Below are 22,387 nucleotides of genomic sequence, written 5' to 3'. Positions count from 1 at the left end.
ATAATTGTGTAGGTTGAATATGCCAATAGTGAAGCCAATGGAATTTCAAAAAACACTGCAATTCCCTTCTGTTGCTAAGAGATTGGGTCTAAATAGATGTTTTAGGAAAGTGGCTGCCACCAACCTGTGTCTTCACTAAAAGAGAACTCTGTGATGTATTTAAAAACTGAGATGCTATTAAGTCATACCATGCATTTTTTAAAAGTACATAACAGACAGATGATGAACATTTTCTTGACAATAGCCTTGCACCCCCTAAAACATCTAAAAGAGCTCATGAAAATTGGGAAGCAGGGTCCAAATGCTGTCTAACAAAATCATGGACAGAGCCTATAAAATTACTGATTTTGGGCCACAACTCCCAGAACTAGCCAGGCAGTGTGGCTTTGTGCATGATTAACACAACAGACATGCCACAAATGAAGCAAATGTTCAAGTAGCTCATCTGACAATAACTTTTCTTTCATGTAATACTCACACACATAATGAAATACATGGCTCAGTTTAAAAACGCATTGTTTGTCCTGTAGATGGGGATGCCTTTACCGGCCAGTAGAGAAATATCGTGAGTTCCTTTATCAGGAGAAAGGCAGCCTATGAAAAAGACATTAAATAAATAAATATAATAACATAGGGCTGTGTGATGAGTCAGATTAAAATCCACCTAGTTCTGTGTTTTCTTCCCTAAATAAAGTTTGATGATTTAAATACCACCAGTGAACTAGAGACCAAATTGCTAACATGCACTGGATTATGGAGAAAGCCAGAGAGTTCCAGAAAAACATCTACTTCTGCTTCATTGACTATGCAAAAGCCTTTGACTGTGTGGACCACAACAAACCATGGCAAGTTCTTAAAGAAATTGGAGTGCCTGACCACCTTATCTGTCTCCTGAAAAATTATATGTGGGACAGGAAGCAACAGTTAGAACTGGATATGGAACAACTGATTGGTTCAAAATTGGGAAAGGAGTAAGACAAGGCTATATATTGTCCCCCGGCTTATTTAACTTATTTGAAGAATACATCATGCAAAAGGCTGGACTGGAGGAATCCCAAACCGGAATTAAGATTGCCGGAATAAATATCAACAACCTCCGATATGCAGATGATACCACTCTGATGACAGAAAGTGAGGAGGAATCAAAGAACCTTGTAATGATAGTGAAAGAGGAGAGTGCAAAAAAACAGTCTGAAACTCAACATCAAAAAAACCAAGATCATGGCCACTGGTCCCATCACCTCCTGGCAAATAGAAGGGGAACATATGGAGGTAATGAAAGATTTTACATTCCTGGGCTCCATGATCACTGCAGATGGTGACAGCAGCCACAAAATTAAAAGATGCCTATTTCTTGGGAGGAAAGTGATCACATGCTGGGTGGTGCCAGTGAGCACTGGAAACTAACCACATCTGGAAAGCCACGAGTTCCTCTCTTTTTCTTTAGAAAAATTCTAGAGAGAGGTTAATCCAGGCTTCTCAGAGTGTGTGGGGCTTCTCTAGTGGTGGTGGTACCTAAACCAGAAGGGAGATTCAGTTCTATCTGGATTATAGATGGTTAGTGCCCTGATATGCCTGGAAGACTACCCAGTTCCACAATGTGGATAACCTGTTCGGGATGCTGTGCTGTGCCCTGTACAAGATTAATGACTCAAGGTCAAGAAATGCAGATATTAGCCTGAGTCTCCACGGGCCAAATGTGATTTGTAATATCACCAATATGATTGCAAACTATTATAATTCATTGGCATGTGTAACCTGTAAAGATTGTTGTAGTAACATGACAGCCTTGAAAGAGAACTTGGAAATCCGTGTTTCCATAATGTATCAATAAAAAAGGAAAGACAAGAAAGGTGGAGGTTTTAAACACAGTCTGCTTCCCAGTGACCCATCTGTTCACTGAAATAGCTTTCCACTATAAGGGTGTAACACAAGTTAACTGGCAGGAGGATTGATACTTCTGGCCTTTTGATTCAATAGCCTGTGAACAAAAAGGGATTTGAGCGATAGATGGAGATATTAGAGTCAATCAGTTAGCTCAAATGGCTGCTTAAAATATATGTTCTCAAATTAAATGTGCACAGTTGGGTTAATAGCCAATGTATGAAATGGGATTAAATGACAGATAGGAGAGCAGTGCTGGGGGGGGGGGGGGAGAAACCCTGAACTCACTGAACTACAAATAGGTTTATTTGATATAAGCAAGAATGCTTGTACTCTATTACTCTAATTATTGTGTATCTTAGAAATGGCAATCAGAAGCCATAATGACCAGAAAGCAGATGTGGCTCCAAATTGTCGTTGCTTGTGCTTTTTATTTCACAGACGAAGAGAGGATTATAGTAGGTTTAAATCTAAGGGAGAAGGATTTGTTTTATGTAGCTGTAAAACCTTAATTGCACATTGGAGCAAACTGAGCTGCCTGAGAGAGAAACTTCTAGAGTTTTCTTCTCTGAGAGGTTTTTGAGAAGAGAACACGATTCATCAAGAGACTTTGGGAATCTTCCCAGAGATTAGAGTAGTCCCAAGGAAGTCCACATATTTTCTCACCCTGAGCTATTTAGTCATTGCAGTGTGACTATAACTAGCCATCACCAGAATAAGTCACATCACATTCTTTGACAACTTTAGGTATGTATCTGTCTTATAAATATCAGTTTATTACACGTGTGTATGGGAGCAAAATAACTAAGTGCATGCTTTTGTACATGTCTGATTTTAGGCAACACTTTCAAAGTGTCCACTGAAGAAAATCAAAGAAACACCAATGTAAATAGGCTCAGTCTTACTGTTCTTCCAGGGGTCATAGTAATCAGCTTCTCTGATCCACCCTCTTTAGCCTAACTGGTGGTACAACATAAATGCTTTAGATATTCCCTTTTATCTGCATAACCTTCTGCATTTAAGAGTGGCCAAGTGACCTATTTTATGTAATCCCTCTTTCTGGATTAGTGTCAGGAGTCAGTACAGTCACCGAAAGCATCCTCTGTTTAGGATACATGTCCTAAAGATTTCATGGTCATAACAAGGGAAAGCACTGGCTTTGAATTTCCCCATGAAACACTAGATAAACCTGGCCACAAAAAGGTGACTCCATTTGTTATGTTCCATCAAGTCGAAACCTGCATGCAATGATCCTAATAGGGCTTTCAAAATAAGTAAGATATTTAAAGAGTGGTTTCACGTTCCACTGTCACAGTGAATTTCCATGGCCAAGTGGGGATTAGAACCCTGGTCTTCAGCGTCCTAGTCCTTCATTCTATCCACTATACCACACTGGGTACTGACCCATTATGTTGAGCTGTATGCTATTTATATTCTAATTTTAGCAGTTATTCCTAGGCATCTAAAGGTGAAGGGTAAGGTGATGTCATTTAGCTGAACAGTGTACCTGGTCAACTGGCCAGCCAAAATGTTGTCTGTGACTGAGAGAGATCACAGAGGTGAATTTGAAGAGAGAATAGCATATGGGTAAGACAAGGGGAATCCTCATGTCCCCATTGGCTATCAGAAAAGGAGGAGCTATGCAGGAACTCTGAGACCCAGCCATGGAGATCCAGCAATGTTCTTAGGTAGGGAGTGACCCACAGATGTGGGACTAGACTGGAGACTGGGTTATTCATCTTAATACTCCTTGTATTGAGATTCTTGTTAAAGCAGATGGATTTCACAGTGTTTCATTTTACAGTTACTCCCACTGTCTAGCAACCCATCCACGTGTTTTCCTCTCATGATAAATAAGTCTGTGCTGGTGATTGTGTCCCAAAGAGAAAAGTTTGTATCCACTTGGTTATGACTGTGAAGTCATCTAGCAAGGGAACACAAATTCTATGGAATTACAGCTGAATTCAACCACTAGGGATCCAGTCTGTCTAGAGAAAAGGGGCACAATTTGAGATATAGAGCAGCCTCCATAGCTTCTCAGTTTTAAAGGTGTAATGTACATTTGGAATAGTGCCAATGGTCATTCCAAGGCAGAAAGAATCTGTACTTCAAAAAAGCTAAGCCTAACTCTCTCAAACTGGAAAAGGGCTTGGGGGGGGGGGGCGGTTTGCATTTCCTTACTTTCTTCCCTTGAGGAGCAGGATAGAGAACAGCCTGAGAAATATATACATAAAGTCATATTTGCACATTTAACGCAAAACTGTGTCATCTTTTACCCCCCCCCTTTTGTTTTTCGGTTATGCATTTTGTCTTTTGTGGTAGTGTGTATGTGTATCATTATGGATGTGTGTAGGTCCCCCAATCCAGTCCAGGGAGTGAATATGTGCTTCTGATTAGGAACTGACTGGACTTTGTGCAATCTGGACCCCTCTGAGCTAAGTCCAGATGTGGCCGTATATTTGGATTTGCAAATATTCCAAACTCTCATTCACTTAGAGTGTGATTACATTACAATATACTCCTCCACTTACTACACACCTTTATTGTAAGGTGGAAACTCACATTTTTTTCAAGGAATGGTTTCTTTTTGAACATCCATCAAGTGGTTGTTTATTTTAAATTGTGATAGTTTTTTACCTATTTATGGTTGTGTGAACAGCAACATTGTTTTATTCTGTGTGCAGTGATGTACCCTGTGCTGACATCTTGGTGACGTGTTTGAGGTGGTGTGGGATGCTGTCCTATCAGGAAATCAGCACTTACACCTGCTGTCTGAACAGTTTTCCTTTTAAAAAAGTTAAATAAACTATTTGACTTTAGCACTGTATCACATAGGTGCTGAGTTTTTTCCGTCTGCAACATTGGTGCAGCACTATACCATTTAGAGTAAAAAAAGGGAAAAATTAACTCTAGACAAGGCAGTTAGGGCCAAGGACAGAATGCAGGTATAGTCAGGTGGATCAAAGTGCCAATCTTGGATTGATTAAAAGCCATTTAAAGATTGGTGGAGTCCCCTGCACTGAATCACCCTGATTCAGTTGAGGCCAGACTGGGGTTATCCACTTGGATTCAGGATATAAAATAGTCCACATTCGACTTGGAGTACAGGATTTGGTTAAAGCTAATGCACAGACCTTTTCTTGGTCATGGTGGTTATCTCTGAGGAAAAAAAAAGGAAAAAAGGAATGAAGAAAAAAAGGTTATGCATATCTGTGTTAAGGTCTTCATTATTGTGCTGAACAGCTAGGGGGTCAGGATTTGTATATTTGCACATACATGCAAAGGGTCTACATTGTGACCCTATCCCGTATATTTGATGCTGCTGCTGTTGATGATGATGATGATGATGATCACATCCAGATGAGCATGCCATTCTTCAGTTTAGCTTGTCCAAACCTGTGCAGGGGGATACTTAAACTTCTTGTTTATGTTGGACAGAAAAGCAAAGCCCTTTGTCAACTTCACCTATGCAAGCTCTTCCTAATTAAATCTCTTTGAAGACTGACAAGGCCCCTTATGAGCAGAAATATATTTTAATGGAGTCATAGAGGCATTTGTGCTTGGAGGTCTCCAGAGTTAAACTCCATATTCAGGACCCTGTACTATGGTGTTCATTGATCAGGTTAGCCTTAGAAAATTGGAAAACAGCTAACTTTCCAATTTGCTTTTCATGTTGGTTATAGGTGTATGTCAATTGATTTTGATATTGCTTCACTCTGAATTATGTGGCTTTTGTTCATTTGTCTTCACATTCAATATATTTAACATGACTTCTTCATTCATTGCACGTTATTCTCACATTTCACATTACCCACCAGCCTGCAGAAACCACATAGCAATGATTCAGAGGATGGAAGTGTCTCTTCCTATAATTTTGTAAATGAAATATGCAAGTCAGACATCTGGATGGTGGTATCTGTGGGAAAAATTAGCAGTAAGCTGTAGCAGATACTTGTTTGGAAATATTTAGCCCAGAGCCCTAAATGTGGTTTCCTTTATGACTTATGAGTTTAAACCTTGCAGAGGAATTCATGTGCTAAAAATGTTCAATGCATCATTAAAAAAAGTCTTACTGCCAAGATTACCATCTGGTCCAATGTCCTTTCTCCCAATGTTCCTATATAAAAACCAGACCTCAGCACAAAACTATTTAAATCGGCAAATAGGACAATTACAGTAATAGCTACTTTGTTGATTTGTAACCTGCCATTTTAATTTTAGCATACAAAGTTGCATCAATGTAGAATGAGACACACAGAAGGTTGGGAGATCACAGCTTTATGGAATTAACAAATGTAAATCAGCAGTGCTGAAACTGTTCAGGTTTGAGGACACTTATGCAATAAGAAGCCTGACCCAGCCCTAAGCCTGGATATAACTGTGTATATGTCCCTGCCCTCTGGCCATATGTCTAGTTTTAATGTATAGTCTGTGTCTCTACACCCACTTCATAAGTCTTCAGATGTCTGATCAGTGTAGGTCACAACAGAGATGCCTTCCCCAATCCACAGATCCCAGAAAGAAGGTCCTGTAGCACACCTTTCATCTTGAAGATAGGTACAGGGATTCACAAATAATTCACAAATAATTTATTCCATATGTGTTCAGTTTACCATGCTGTAAGTATATTAAACTGTCTAATGACACTGCTACCCATAATTACAGGGAGTGAGAACTCAAATAACAAACCAATTTAAGCTGCCACCAACCATTCCCTATAATAAGTCACACAGACCAGGGATGGATTTTTAAACAATAAAAGAATAAGGTTTATTTTAAATACAAACAGGGTAAATAAAACAATCAGGTGAATAAAATAAAGTAACGTGGCTTATTCTCACACACACAAGCATACAGTTTGGTTCACCTAGAACCTTTAACTTAAAGCACAGACCCTGAACCCATCAGTTCTGGCTAACCAACAGACCCCTGAACCTTTCAGGCTGGTACTCTGACACACAGTAGTACCCTGTCAGACACCCAGACTCCCACAACAGCTTCTTCTTCCCCAGCTGCTGCTTCGTCACCACCCAGTGTCTCACAGTGTCTGTCTCAGCATCTACTCTTCACCACACAGGCATCACATATTTATACAGTACAGCCCCTCCTCCTGATGTCCCGCCTTCCACTCCCCATAGGATGGAACTTTCCCTCCAAACCCATGACAGACAGGTAACATCAGTGCTGTTATGTAACACCTCCCCTCTTTAAAAGTTGTTTTGTAGGGGGAAAGCTAAAAGTGCTTTTCACCAAAAAAACAACCTGCATAAAATACACAACAACATTTATACATACCATATAATACTTACATATACTTACACTCCAAGTTAACCATAGCAAATATGCATTTAAACATTTTACCATATACAGTACATCAATTTACCTTTATTAATACCAACCAAATTCAAAACCAGGTACATTTTAACTTTTTGTTTTCATTATATACATATAGTCCATGTTCTTTCGCCGTCTTCAGTCTTCAGGTCTTCTTGATAAGGCGTCAGCAACACAGTTCACTGACCCTCTGACCACCTTCACTTCAAAGTCATAGTCCTGTAAGTTCAAAGCCCACCTCATAAGTTTGCTATTGTGGGTTTTCATTGTCTTTAACCATTGCAATGGTGAATGGTCAGTACACAGAATAAAATGTCTTCCCCAGATGTAAGGCTTGGCCTTCTGGATCGCGTAGACTATGGCCAAACACTCCTTCTCCACGGTTGCCAAATGTCTCTCACCTTTTTGAAGTTTCCTACTCAGGTAGGACACTGGATGCTGGTCACCATTCTCATCCTCCTGGCACAGAACTGCTCCTACCCCGCTGTTAGACGCATCGGTGTAGATGATGAACTCCCGGTCGAAGTCTGGAGCGCGCAGCACAGGATAGTTGATTAACGCCTCCTTCAACCTCTGGAACGCCGCCTCACAGTCGCTGGTCCACGGGATGCGGTCATCAGCCTTCTTCCTCGTCAGATCGGTCAGCGGAGCCGCAATCTCGCTAAACCTCGGGATGAACTTTCTGTAGTAGCCCACCAACCCAAGAAATGATTTGACCTTTTTCTTGGTGTTGGGTCTAGGCCAATCACGAACTGCTTCTATTTTGGCCTCCAGGGGTTTTATCATTCCTCCCCCTACCATGTGACCCAAGTATTTTATTTCTGGGCTACCCAGCTGACACTTGCTGGCCTTTACTGTTAGCCCTGCTGCACTTAACCTCTGCAGCACTAACTCCAGGTGTATCAGGTGATCTTCCCAGGTATTACTGAAGATCCCTATGTCGTCAATGTAGGCCACTGTAAAGTCACTGAGCCCTGCCAAGGTCTGGTCCATCAGCCTTTGGAATGTGGCTGGTGCATTTCTGAGACCAAAGCTCAGGACTCGAAACTCATAGAGACCAAAAGGGCTGCAAAAGGCAGTCTTTTCTTGATCCCTGGGATCAATTCTTAATTGCCAATATCCCTTTACCAGGTCCAATGATGAGATGAACCGACAACCCCCTATGGTTTCAATCAGGTTGTCTAGCCTGGGCATTGGGTAGGCATCAGGAGTGGTTACACGGTTTAATTTCCTGTAATCAACACAAAACCTAATGCTCCCATCAGGCTTGTCCACAAGGACTATCGGAGAGGACCAAGGACTAGAAGAGGGGACGATTATGTTCTCCCTCAGCATCTCGTCCAGCTCCTTCCGCACCTTGTCCCTATAGGGTCCCGTTACTCGGTATGGGGATACTGCCTGCGGGGGTGCATCCCCTGTGTGGATCCGATGCATCACTCCCTTCACTATCCCCGGCTTGTTGGAAAACACCTGTTGATATTTACTAAGCAGCATTTTTAGTTCTTGCTGCTGGTCTTGGGTGAGTGCAGGACTGATCTTTACCTCCTCTGGGTTGTATTTTACTTCCCCTCTACCCTCCCAGAAGGGTAATTCAGCTTCCTCACTCTCAGCTGCTTTTATCGCGAATAAAACCCTCTGTTCCCCTCTGTAGTAGGGTTTTAGGGCATTCACATGAACCACCCTCCTTGCTTGGTTCTCCTCCTGCTCTATTAGGTAGTTCAGGTCTGACATCTTGGAAATGACCCTATATGATCCTGCCCATTTGAGCTGCAGTTTATTCTCTCTGCAGGGCCTAAGCCAAAGCACTTCCTCCCCTGGGTCAAAGTGCCTCTCTCTAGCTTTGTGGTCGTACCATGTTTTCTGTTTGACCTTCTGCGCTTGCAGGTTTTCTGCTGCCAGCTCTAGATTTCTCTTTAGGTCATTCATCAAGGTGTCTATGTAAGTCACAACGTCTTGTGGGTCATCCTGGGTGATCTGCTCCCAATTTTGTTTGATCAACTCAAGGGGCCCTTTCACCCCTAAGTGTGCGGCAAACATGTCAGAGTGACCCCTTGGTAAGATCATGGGGCGATACTTTTCAGGTACCACCAGCTGACTTCTGATCCCATCTCCCCCTTTTGAGATATTCCTCAGGGTTTCTCTATATAAAATCCCCTTTTTCTCCATAAATCTCACTGGGGTTTCAGGTGTTAGCTGGGCGTCAGTCACCTGTTCAAAACACTTTTGGAGAGTGGCGTCTGCCTTTTGCTCCTGTCCAAATCTGCTGTCTGTGGTTAAGGTTTCCACCACAGCTTCTGAACTCCCCTCTGCTTCAGTCTCTGGCTCATCATTACCCCCCTGAACTGTCCCTGTGGTGGCTTGTGAGCGTGTAATCACTAGCACCCGTTTCACATGTTCAGCCAGGTCATTTCCCACGAGCACGGCTGCTGGCAGAGTCGATGAAATCGCTATCCGCCAATCTCCCCTCCAGCCTTGAAAGTTGACAGGTACCTCTGCTACTGGCAGAGAGATTATCTGCCCCTCAATCCCTGCCACCTTCATGCTCTCATTTGGGATTATAAACTCCCTAGGAATAATATCTGGATGGCACAGGGTTACCTGGGAACAAGTGTCCCGCAGCCCCCTATACTGACGGTCAAGTATTCCTACGTCCACCCCTGCTGTCTCAAACAACTGAGAATCTGTTTTTATCAGCAAGCAGCGCTTTACCTCCAGAAGAGGACCATTTTCCTCAGCCTGATCAGCATAGGTAGCTGTTCCAGACTGAGTAGTCATGGCAACAGGCTCCCTCTGTGACAATGAGCTTTGCTCTTTCTGGACACAGAACACAGCTTTTGGCTTGGTTCCACTAGAATCATGAGGCACATTTCCTTTTATCTGCTTCCATTTCTCACACCCTGAGATTAGATGGCCCTTTCCCTCACAGAAATAACATTTTCTGCGGTACTTGGAGTCTTTCTCCTCTGGGTTTGGTTTTCCCTCCAAAATCTGAGGGCTTGGTTTCATGCCTGAGGGCTTCCCTTCACCATGGGCCCCTCCCCCTTGCTGGCTTTTCCCTGGTCCCTGAGAGTACTTGCTGTAGGTTTCTTTGGGTTTACCTACAGATTTCCCCTCACCCAAGGGCTTTCTTATTTGGGAGATAAAATCCGCGATTTCTGCGGCTGCTGCCACAGATTTCGGTTTCCTTTCCCTCACCTGGAATTTCAATTCCCCCTGCAGGACTGAATAGAACTGTTCCAGGGCTATCAAGTCTTTAAGCTGCTCATAGGTCTCTATTCCCTCCTGCGATAGCCATTTCTCAAGCAGCCTCACCAATTGGGCCCCCACTTGGGTAAAAGTCTGTTCTGGTTTCTTGGTGAGGGACCTGAATCTTTGTCTCAGCTGCTCTGCATTTATCCCATGTCTGGCAAACACCAGTTTTTTAAACTCTGCAAAATCTTTCATCAATTCCTCAGGCATCTCGGCATAAACCTCAGCCAGGCTACCACTGATTAAAGACCGCATGATGGTCATCTTCTCAGTTTCCCTTACTGAGAAGTCCACAAACGCTCTTTCCACTAAGGAAAAGAACACCTCAGGACAATCTCCCTTGTGGTACACAGGGAATTTCTTCAGGTCAGCCTTAGACAATTGGCCTCCCTCAGAATCCCTATTATTATTATTGTTCTGGTTCATCAGTTCCAGTTTTCTTAATTCAAACGCCATTTTCTCTCTCTCCAATGCCAATTCAAATTGTCTCTGTTTCTCCCTTTCCTCTCTTCTTCCTCTCTCTAATCTTTCCTCCATTTCCCTCACCCTCAGTTCATGCTGTTGGGCTAGGAGTATTTTTCTGAGTTCTGGGTCCTGCTCTCCTGTGCTGTCACCTTGCACTGAGCCAAATTCATCCTCAGAACCTTGGTCAATCTGGGGGTCTTTCACGTCACTCATTTCTGCCATCTGGCTTCGAGTCAAGGGCATAATCCCCCCTCAGAACAGGCTGCTTTAAAAAGTCAAGCCTCAAAATAAAACGACCACTTTTTTCCCTTCTTGCCTCAGAACCAGCTCTCCCTAGAGATTGCTGCTGTTCTTCAGCACTAAACTTGCAACAGTATCGAGTCAGAGCCTACCCCCCTCTGCTGGGCCTCTCAGCTGGCAAGCTAGCTCGCTGTTGCTACGCAGTTTTTCCTCAGCTTTTCCCGCCAAAACTAGGCTGCCTCAGAGCACCTTAATCTAAGTCTCCCCAGTTGGCACGTTCTTCTACTAGCGCACCTCCCCGTGAGGTACACCTAGAAGATTACCTACGCGCCTCAGACTGTCCCTGACTAGACCCCCCTTGCTCTGGGCACACCTGCCAAGGCTTTGCTGGACCGCTGGACAACTGGACCAGTCGTATCCCACACGCTGGACACCAATCAATGTGACAAACCCAGACCTACTGGGATCTATCACACAGTTACTAAGCTGCCACCAACCATTCCCTATAATAAGTCACACAGACCAGGGATGGATTTTTAAACAATAAAAGAATAAGGTTTATTTTAAATACAAACAGGGTAAATAAAACAATCAGGTGAATAAAATAAAGTAACGTGGCTTATTCTCACACACACAAGCATACAGTTTGGTTCACCTAGAACCTTTAACTTAAAGCACAGACCCTGAACCCATCAGTTCTGGCTAACCAACAGACCCCTGAACCTTTCAGGCTGGTACTCTGACACACAGTAGTACCCTGTCAGACACCCAGACTCCCACAACAGCTTCTTCTTCCCCAGCTGCTGCTTCGTCACCACCCAGTGTCTCACAGTGTCTGTCTCAGCATCTACTCTTCACCACACAGGCATCACATATTTATACAGTACAGCCCCTCCTCCTGATGTCCCGCCTTCCACTCCCCATAGGATGGAACTTTCCCTCCAAACCCATGACAGACAGGTAACATCAGTGCTGTTATGTAACAACGGGGAAATGCTAGATCAACTCTGAATCAGCCACTATTATCTTCCCTGAACTCTACTCAGAATGGGAGGATGGTTGCTGACCAAATAAGTAACTGCCTCATTATTTCATGCTCCAATAGCACCAGTGTTGCACCTCCTGACACTGTGAGGAAGGGCTGCAGTAGTGTCCTAGTAATTAAGTGGATAGTTTCAAGTAATACGTGATACCAAGAGGTCATGAGTCCTCCTTCATATCATTTTGGCCTTCTGTTTTGGCCCATCCTCAAACTTTTATTGGCAAAGTGGTGTTGGTATAATTGCAGATGACTGCACTAGTGTAGTACAGGTAGCATTTACCATTATGAGGAGAAAAGATACTGTCTATTTTGGAGAATTTTTCTAGTGAAAGTCTGTAAATTCATTCACTGGATGTCCATCCATTCACTAAATCTGAGGTTTAACTACCTCAGACAGGAGCAGCTGCCACATTCTCAGATGTCATGTAGATTTTTTTAAAAAAATAGTAATTAAATAAGACCTATAGGTATGTACTTCAGCATCAGGGAGAGACAAGGGTAAGGAATAAAATATCTATGAAAAACAGTTGGTTGTCATAACTCAAAATGACAGAAAGGAAGTTTCCTGGTACATGAAAACTTCAACCACTAGTCTTTTTTTTAAAGTATGCATGATGGAAAAATAATGGAGTAGTTGGTATCTGTTTTGCAGTACTTCATTCCATCTTGCAAAGAACACAGTTATAAATAGAGAATTATAAATATTTATTTTGTTATTTAAAATAGTTTTAACCTGCCTTTCTCCTTAAAAAGGACCCAAGGCAGCTTACAATTAAAAGACAGTATTTAAAATTAGTAACAATGAGTATATGACACTAAAATGATCAATGAATATAATTCAAAAAAACTTAAGCAACACCAAAACGCATTCAGTACAGTGAGATTACAGCAATCCATTAAAAAAAAAACCCCACTCAGCAGCCATTCACCCAGGGAACGGTTGTCTGAAGAGAAAGGTATTTGACTGCTTGCAAAAGGACAATAAAGAGGCACCAGCCTCGCCTGCAGTGGGAGGGAGTTCTGAGCTTGAGAAAAGCAACACAGAATCTATTGGGAAGAGTTCATTTCTTCCTGATTTTTAAACATCCCCATAAGTTGCTTGTCTTCCTGCAGGGTAATATAATTACCAAAAAGGAAAAGGAAAAAAGAAGGAAAAAAGGCTGTGGACTATGGCAGATGTTACAAAAAAAGGTCAGGTATGAAAGAGTTAAGCAAAAACCAGTTTCTGTGGATTGATTAGTTCAAATTCTCCTAATCATGTTTATTTTGCTGGGTGAAAAAAATGTGGCTTTCTCACATACATGTAAATGTCTAGTTCTGCCCTGAATGTCTTATAAACGTACAATAAAATATTTAACAAAGCTCCAAGGTTATAAAAAAAATACTACAACACATATTCTTTAATCAAATTTCTAAATATTTTAACACAAGATAAGATCTTTTCACTTCCCTTGAAATCAATGACAGAGCCTTCATCTGTGCAAAACTGGATTTAGATCCTGTAATAAAAATGTTTTCCCCCAACTTTCACCAACTGTAAAACTCCCTGGAGAACCTGTTATATTGACAACACACGGGGTGGTGGCAGTGGCTGTTTTTAATCATCTTACCTTGCAAAGTAAAACCTTCATTTTTCTTTCTCTCATAGATACACTGGATGAGTTTAGTGGGAAAGCATAGGATATAAGTTATACTAGCTAATTTGTTTTCAAATTTCCCACAGGCACAGCAGCTTACAGATTTGGAACAAAAACTAGCAATTGCAAAAGAAGAACTGGAAAAAGCAGCTCTCGACAAAGTAAGGCCCCGTCTGAGCACATCTCTTAGCTGTGTTTAATAGACACCTCTATTGCTGCCTAATATGACAACATGCATTTAGCTTCTCATGAAAAAGTACACATATATTTGGTTTTCTGCATAATGAGGATTCCTGCTGAAAAACGACAAAAATGTTGCATCGTGTGTGTGAACAAAGCATTAACTGAGGCTGATGAAGAAAGGTCATCTCTCTTTCCTGTCTCTTAATCTTCTCCACAAAGGGCAGGAACATCATTATGATGGGTGTTGTGGGTTTTTTGGGTTCTTTGGCCATGTTCTGAAGGTTGATCTTCCTGACGTTTCGCCAATCTCTGTGGCTGGCATCTTCAGAGGACTGGAGTAGGAATTCTGTCCATGCTCTGTTGCTGTTTGTTGGTTAGTTGACTATTTATAGCTGTTGGAACAGCTTTTGTCTTTTTTCAGGAGATAGGGTGATCAGCATGTTTTTGTTGTGATAAGGGGGAGGGAGAGATTATCTGTCAATGTGATTGATGGGTGTCATTAGCTGGTCTTTTTTGTGAATGATCCCTTTCCCTTGTGGCTGGGTAGAGTTCATTGACCTTTTGCAGGCTGTATTTTTCAGAATTGGGAGCCAGGCCATGTTTAGCTTTAGGCCTTCTTCCTTTCTGTTGAAGTTTTGTTTATGTTTATCGAATTCAATGGCTTCCCTGTGCAGTCTAACATACAGATTGCTGGTGTTGTCAGTACTTCAGTATTTTGAAATAGAATTTCATGTCCAGCTTGTTTTAGAGCATGTTCAGCTACTGCTGATTTTTCCGGTTGTTTTAGTCTGCTCAACAAAAACATCACCCTATCTCCTGAAAACAGACAAAAGCTGTTTCCACAGCTATAAATACTCAACTAACCAACAAACAGCAACAGAGCATGGACAGAGTTCCTACTCCAGTCCTCTGAAGATGCCAGCCACAGAGACTGGTGAAACGTCAGGAAGAACAACCTTCAGAACATGGCCAAAGAACCTGAAAAACCCACAACAACCATCAGATCCTGGCCGTGAAAGCCTTCAAGAATACATAACATCATTATGACTTTGGCATCCTCACATTGTGACCTGTGGTTAGAAACAGAAAGATGTAATGTGATAAAATATATTTCAGTATAAGTAGTAGTGGTGTTACAGAGCATACGTAACCTACATAAATACATGGTAGAGACTGGAATGTGCTTTTAAAAATACAGAACAGCTGTTGACCTGTCTAGTGTTAGTATATAGCGTAATAATAAATTCTGCGCTCAACCAGTAAGAGATGCAGTGACACAGCAAAAGCTACAGAAACAAAAGGAAAAGCTGGGGCACCAAGAAACATGTTAAAGGTTCTCTGTAACGATCATTCATAAGCGGTTGGCAGAGAAGGTACTAATCAACTAGGCCTCAAGAAAAGTTTGGTATTTCCTCCAGAGCCTGATAACGCCCATGCACTCAGTTAAGACTGTTGTACTGGTGCTGAGGTAAGGAAAGCTCTCTTTGTGTAAAACCCTGACCACATGTGCAGGACAGGAGTATATGTGAAAAAGCATATTTCTCATGCTGTAGAACTCATTCCTTTTTTAAATGTATTTGATTCTTTCACTGCCTTTGAATGGGGCCTTAATACTTACCTGCTTGAATTTGCTTTAATTGAAGCAAATTCAATTACATTTAATCTAAATGATTAGTGGATGCTGCTATGTAGTTTAGTGACTAGTTGCATTTTACTGGTATCATATTGCTGATGTTGAACATTTTCTTTTATATTACTAGTTTTTTAACTTTGCAATTGATCATGTTTTGGGGAAGGAAGGAAGGAAGGAAGGAAGGAAGGAAGGAAGGAAGGAAGGAAGGAATTCTCAGAACATAAAAGCAACAGAAGTATATTACGATACGAATAGAGGAGAAGCTGTATATTTTATTTATACTAATAGCTTAATTTTTATAGTATTATGATTTCAGTGTTTAAGCTGTATTTGCAAGCAGACCTGAGTGCATGAGTTGGAAGCACTTGGAGCGATATCTAATTTTATAAATAATTTGAAATCAGTATTAGGTGCTTCAGACAAATTGTGTGACAAATTGATGTTCCATGTAGAAAACGGTTGATTGACACTGGCCTATGGATCAGCATAAGAAGTTCCAGTAATTTCTTAATGAAAAAAGATGAAGTGCTTAGTGTCTGTGTGAAATAATCATTTATTGTCATTTGTTTATTCAATTTGTTTTCGTTGTACATTATAAAAAGCACAGCAGTTGTTGCTGTTTTCAAAATGCCAAGTAAAATGTTTTTCTCTGTAATCTCTTGTTAAGATCTAATGGCAATTTCTTCTCCAGGAGTCACAGCTGAAAGCTTTGAAGGAGACGGTACAACTCTGCCTGTCTTCAGTCTTGCACAATCATCCTCCCACTACAAATATAGTCCCTTCCAGACCAATCGAGAGACAGACATCTGTAGTTACAAATGGTTCTAAAGTTCCATTTCAAGTGACAAATACCAAGGTATCTTTTTCCTTCTCTTAAGAGAGCGAGAGCGAGAGCGAGATAATGTTTGTCCTGGAAGTCCCACATATTGGAACTAAGAAGGGTTTTAAATTCATTGAAAGATTAGGATGAATTTTCAATGCAATGCTGAGCCTATCTTTGCTATCACTGATTTACTTTGTAAAAGGGTGGAAAATGGCTTATTTTTCTTGCTGCTGAAGAAGATTTGAGGTATTTGCTGTTAGAAAGGTCTCATCTGCATAGTACATGAAAAAACACATGTACTATAAAAGGCATGCAATCCAGTCTACTGTGTTTCCCCGAAAATAAGACAGGGTCTTATATTAATTTTTGCTCCAAAAATGCATTAGGGCTTATTTTCAGGGGATGTTTTTTTCCATTTACAACAATATATATATATTCAAGTACAGTCATGTCATCTTCTTCCGGGTGCTGCACAACGGTGGAGGGCGGGGTTTCACTTAACTGGGACTTATTTTTGGGGTAGGGCTTTTATTACGCGCAACCTGAAAAATTATACTAGGTCTTATTTTCAGGTTAGGTCATATTTTCGGGAAAACGGTGTTCTGTAAGGTATTCCATTTACTGATTCCATCTGTATTTCAGAAGCTTAATCTATCACATATGTTGTCTGCAACGAAATCTTATTTGATCACTTTCCACAGTACTTAATTATCTCTAAAATATTATGGACTGTGTACACAATACATAATTTGTATGATGTGGCAGAAAACCATTAGTCTTTTCAAATTCTGCACTAACACAGTAGCACATTGCCGTATATGAGGATGCTAAAAACTGGGGCCAGGAAATAATCTCTTGTTATCAGTATTGTATTGTCTTTATCATCATCTGTCATACAATGTGCTGCCATCCAGTGCTATAGAAGGGATTCCCACCATTGATTTACTTATACCATGATTTTTAATTTGTATCTTTAAACTGATCATGCACGTGTCCCCAAACAACACTTGTTTAGACAAACAGAGGATTCCACAATGCTTTACTCTTGTCGCCATCACTAATGATTCATCAGCTGTCCTGCTGCTAAGCATTTGGTGTCAGTATGAAACAGGGGGATTTCTTATGTGGCTCCTTCTCACAGACAGGAAATATGATTGCATCACATTTCCTGTTTGCTTTGAAAAGCTCAATGAGCATAGGTGTATGCCTGATACTCCCTTCTCACACATGCTGAACATACAGCTCTCAGAGGAAAAAGCTAAAATACCCCCTCCTCTTGATTTTCTTGAATGTGTGAAAGCCAGTGCAATCAGGAGGGCTGGAAGGTACAGGTATATACCTCTATCGGGGGTGATACCTTATTAGTATCTCTTATCTTGAGAAGAAGTAAAGGTTGCTAAAAGCAAGGAGACTTCTTTATCTCATTACTTCAACCTCCAAACCAAGAGTGGGTAACTTTGAAAGCTACATTCACACAGAAAATGAACTGGAAGCCCCACTGCACCTTGCTGCTGTTCCACACTGCCAAGATTTCTGCAGCAACAATGTGTTGTTCTGTTAACAAGTTTCCGGACGCAGGAAGGGTGAGATAACACCCTTGAACTGTGGATCTGGCCGTTGCCCTCTGTGGTGCCGAGAAGTCACAAGACAGCCCAGGCCACGTGTTGGGGGTGGTGGCGGCTAGCGTTTACTTAAGGGAAACACTAGCCACAAATCGTTCTCTTTCTCTTTCGGGCACCCGCCCACCCACCCTCTTTCTAGTGTGCTTTTGGGTCGCCTTATGGGGCCGGATAGGAATTTTTGACCTCTATCCTGATTGGCTAATGGATGGAGGGATTTTTTGCCTATCCCACACTGGAGAAGGGTTGTTGGCATTTGATTGGTGGTATTCTCGGTCACACTGGTGGGTAATGCGGGGAAAAACTGGTTGTCTCGGTGTGTCCCTTTGATAATTATGCTAAGCCAACAGTGCATCAGACCTCCTGGCTCTGCAGATCGTGCGATTACAGGGCGGGCGGCGGGAGATGCGCTGGGCCACTTTCGGACCGACAGTCATCAAATAAAGATGGCTCAAGGTCTGGGGTGTTTAATAGAGGCCTGCCGGGTTCCTGCTATTGTCAAGACAGCTGGAACCTGGGGCCTGGGACTCGCTCATTGGCTGATTTGGGTATCGTGGATGCCCTGTGTTTCTTTCTCCGCACTACCGCAGGCCCCCTCATTTTATGATAATAATGATATCTATAATCAGAATTGAATTAATAAAGTGTGGCCCATATTTTAATCCATACCACTGTCTTGCGTCTTCATTTCGGGGCCTGGAAGGGCAAATGCATATGAGACCATACATTTCATTCTAAAGGAGAATTGCTATTCTAAAAGCATGATTCTTTCTATTTGAATGGAAACTTGAGCACTGAGTCAAAATGCTGGGAGAACACTAGGGTAGAAATCAAATAAACAATAAAAATAATTTTTAATCTGTGCCTCATCTAAGTTACTTGCATGGAACCCATGGACTATGAATTTTCTACCTCTGCTTTAAATCATCCTCTTTCCTAGGTAAAGAAAACTGAGATGGGTGGGTTAAATGCTTCTCAGCAGGATCAATGGCCCTGTAGACAGATATGATCCAATTCTTTTTTGGGGGTGGAAAAGGAACAAAATAAATCCATCTAATGAAGATTCTTGTGATCATGAGGAACCTTTGTTGATGTTGATGAACTACTATTGCTGTGTTTACCTTGAAGAACATCCAAAGTTTTGTGTTCTATTTTGTTTTTTGTTAACAATCTAGAATCATCTCTCTCTTCAAAAGTTTTGCTTCCCTTGAATATCATCAGATATCTCACTTGAAGGGGCAGCTTTAAACTCACTTTGAAGTTTTCCAAAGGCAGAATCTACAGAATTTTCTTTTATAATTGCATGGTTAAAAAACACAAACATATGTTAATGTATTCTTGAAGGCTTTCACAGCCAGGATCTGATGGTTGTTGTGGGTTTCTTGGGTTCTTTGACCATGTTCTGAAGCTTGTTCTTCCTGACGTTTTACCAGTCTCTGTGGCCGGCGTCTTCAAAGGATTGGACTAGGAACTCTGTCCATGCTCTGTTGCTGTTTGTTGGATAGTTGAGTATTTACAGCGGTGAGAACAGTTTTTGCCCTTTTCAGGAGATAGGGTGATCAGCGTGTTTTTGTTGTTATAAGGGGGGAGAGATTATCTGTCACTGTGATTAATGGATGTCATTAGCTGGTCTTTTTTGTGCAATAATCCCTGGTCCTTGTGGCTGGGTAGAGTTCGTTGACCTTTTGCGGGCTGTATTTTTCAGTATTGTTAACCAGGCCATGTTAAGTTTTAGGCCTTCTTCTTTTTTGTTGAAGTTCTGTTGATGTTTATGGATTTCAATGGCTTCTCTGTGCAGTCTAACATATAGATTGCTGGTGTTGTCCAGTACTTCAGTATTTTGAAATATAATTTCATGTCCAGCTTGTTTTAGGGCATGTTCAACTACTCCTGATTTTTCCAGTTGTTTTAGTTTGCAGTGTCTCTCATGTTCTTTGATTCTGGTGTGAATGCTGCATCTTGTGGTACCTTGCAGTTGTGGACAGGTATATATTGGTTGCCCATTCGTTTCCACATTGATTTCAAAGTGCTAATGATGACGTACAAAGCCCTAAACGGTTTGGGACCTCGATACTTGGCAGATCGTCTTCTCCCACCTACATCTACCCGAATCACCCGATATAGCCAGCAGGGACAACTGAGGGGCTTAATGCTGAAAGAGGCTCGGAAGGAAAGAACAAGAACCCGGGCCTTCTCGGCAGTGGCACCTCGGCTATGGAACACTCTCCCAATTGAAATCCTCGCTGGGTGTTTTCAAAAGGCACTTAAAAATTTGGCTCTTTAGGCAGGCCTTCCCTCCAGTCAATTAACTTATCTTTATTTTTTTCTTTCCTGAGCGATGTCATCTTGACAATGGTTTTTAGAAATAAGTGTTAAAGTTTGTATCTCAGATGATTTTTATGTTTCCTATATTGCTGTGTTTTTATTATGTATGTAAGCTGCCCCGAGTAGACTTTGTCTAGGGGGGCAGGGTAAAAGTCCAATAATAAAATAAAAATATATAATATCTCCCCCCTTATCACAACAAAAACACGCTGATCACCCTATCTCCTGAAAAGGACAAAAGCTGTTCCCACAGCTATAAATACTCAACTATCCAACAAACAGCAACAGAGCACAGACAGAGTTCCTACTCCAATCCTCTGAAGATGCCAGCCACAGAGACTGGTGAAACGTCAGGAAGAACAATCTTCAGAACACAGCCAAAGAGCCCAAAAAACCCACAACAACCATCAGATGTTAATATACTCAACATGTTCATCCAGTATCCTTGACCATTTAGCCTAAAATCTCTTGTATAGTTTACACTGATATAGCACAAATAGTGCAACTTTTAGATATGAATTCCCCTAAGTTAAGAAATGACAGTACACACAATCAGTTGAAAACTGAGTTGTATGGCTCAGTATCTAACTGGTAATGACTGAAGTGATTTCATAACATAGAGCAGTTTGCCCTCTACAGAGCTAGGCAAGAAGATATGGCTATCATCTTTCACAAAAATATTCCTCATACTTGATAAATATATCCCATGAATGAGTCTGAGGAGAATAACGGGTTACAATCCTGCTACTGTACAGTGTGGAAACTTCATTATTATGAGTCTGTGTATTATCCAGAATTACAATCTATGCTCTTGAATCTTCCTATTGTAAAATAGACTTCAAGGAATCATGATTTGGGCCAGAATTATATTGTCTGATATTGAATTATAACATAAAGAACTTTTCTAACATCAGCTGGTTTTGTGGATGTAGTCTTTGACTTTTTTCCCCTGTAAATGATAATGAGTTCCATCTATAATTGCATGAGCTAAATTGCTTCTATTCAGCATAAATTTTAAATATATATGCACGTCTTAAAGAATGGCAAGGGCTGTCAGAAGCAAAGTTTCCCCATGGATGTTTTCACTTTGAAAAAGCAAGGGGCATCACCGTCTTTTTCTCTTTTTCTTCATGCTGGATTCTACAGTTTATAAATTAGAAAATGCATATCACATCAACCATATTTGTGTTTGGTAATAGTGTGGGATCAGTGTGGGTGGGTGTTCAGAGTATACATAAGAAGTAAGAGATTTGCAATAATTGGTGATAGTGTATCATTGTGTCTTTCGATTGCCAGACTTGCTTCCTTGCAGGAAGGCCCTAGCTAAGGAATTTAGGATCTACTATTTCTTTCTTTCCCTAAGACAATATGAAATCCTGTGCTTCTTCCAGTTGCTGATATTCCAAGCTTGTGTGGTTCAAAGTATGTGTATACAAGATTGCAATAGTGTTGTTTTGTATAGCAGACTTTTGTTTCTACGGGTGGAAAACTTGGTTCCATGCACGTGCATTGTTTCTGGCATAGAATATTCATGCTAAAAGAGACTAAATTGGCAAGTGCCATTTATTGCAAAGTACTACTAATTTCTTATTCAATCCAGGAGAAACTTCAATCTGTATAGTGACCACATAGATAAGATGCTTGAACTGAGAGATTAGATGGCATGATTGGAAGTGGCCAGGTGTGTAGAACACATTTGTTTTTATAAGTTGTTTTTCTTTATCAAAAATGGCAGAATTCACAGCAGGCACTCAAAACTTCAGGGCAACTATTGGGCACAACAAGTACCAACTTTACAAGAAAGTGACCTTTGAAGGACAGATGTAGGAGTTCAAAAGCCAGTACACTACTTTTAAGTCACTAAAGTCACTATATGTCTGCCCTAACCATTTGACCTCAAGGTTGTTTGCCAGTCTGTTGGGATGTTATCTACAGTCAATCCCCATTAACTTT

General features: G+C 41.2%; 1 protein-coding gene and 1 long non-coding RNA gene across 5 annotated transcripts in view; one reads left to right on the top strand and one right to left on the bottom strand.

The window, feature by feature from the left end:
• LOC144585842 (uncharacterized) overlaps positions 1-22,387 on the bottom strand; it is a 757,174-nt gene that overhangs the window by 61,487 nt on the left and 673,300 nt on the right. The gene's annotated exons all lie outside the window — the stretch shown is intronic.
• Positions 1-22,387, top strand: part of LUZP2 (leucine zipper protein 2) — a 484,579-nt gene that overhangs the window by 382,640 nt on the left and 79,552 nt on the right. For 3 of the 4 annotated variants that reach the window (XM_072985873.2, XM_020790416.3, XM_020790415.3), the window contains 2 exons: positions 13,938-14,012; positions 16,359-16,523. The exons of the other annotated variant lie outside the window; for it this stretch is intronic. In XM_072985873.2, the coding sequence (XP_072841974.1) occupies positions 13,938-14,012; positions 16,359-16,523 (240 nt within the window). The remainder of the gene's footprint in view (positions 1-13,937; positions 14,013-16,358; positions 16,524-22,387) is intronic. 4 annotated transcript variants of the gene reach the window in all.

This window comes from Pogona vitticeps, chromosome 1 (genome assembly GCF_051106095.1).
Source record: "Pogona vitticeps strain Pit_001003342236 chromosome 1, PviZW2.1, whole genome shotgun sequence".
NCBI lineage: Eukaryota > Metazoa > Chordata > Lepidosauria > Squamata > Agamidae > Pogona > Pogona vitticeps.
Note: the sequence above shows the minus strand (reverse complement) of the source record. Positions and strands in the feature narration are given on the sequence as shown.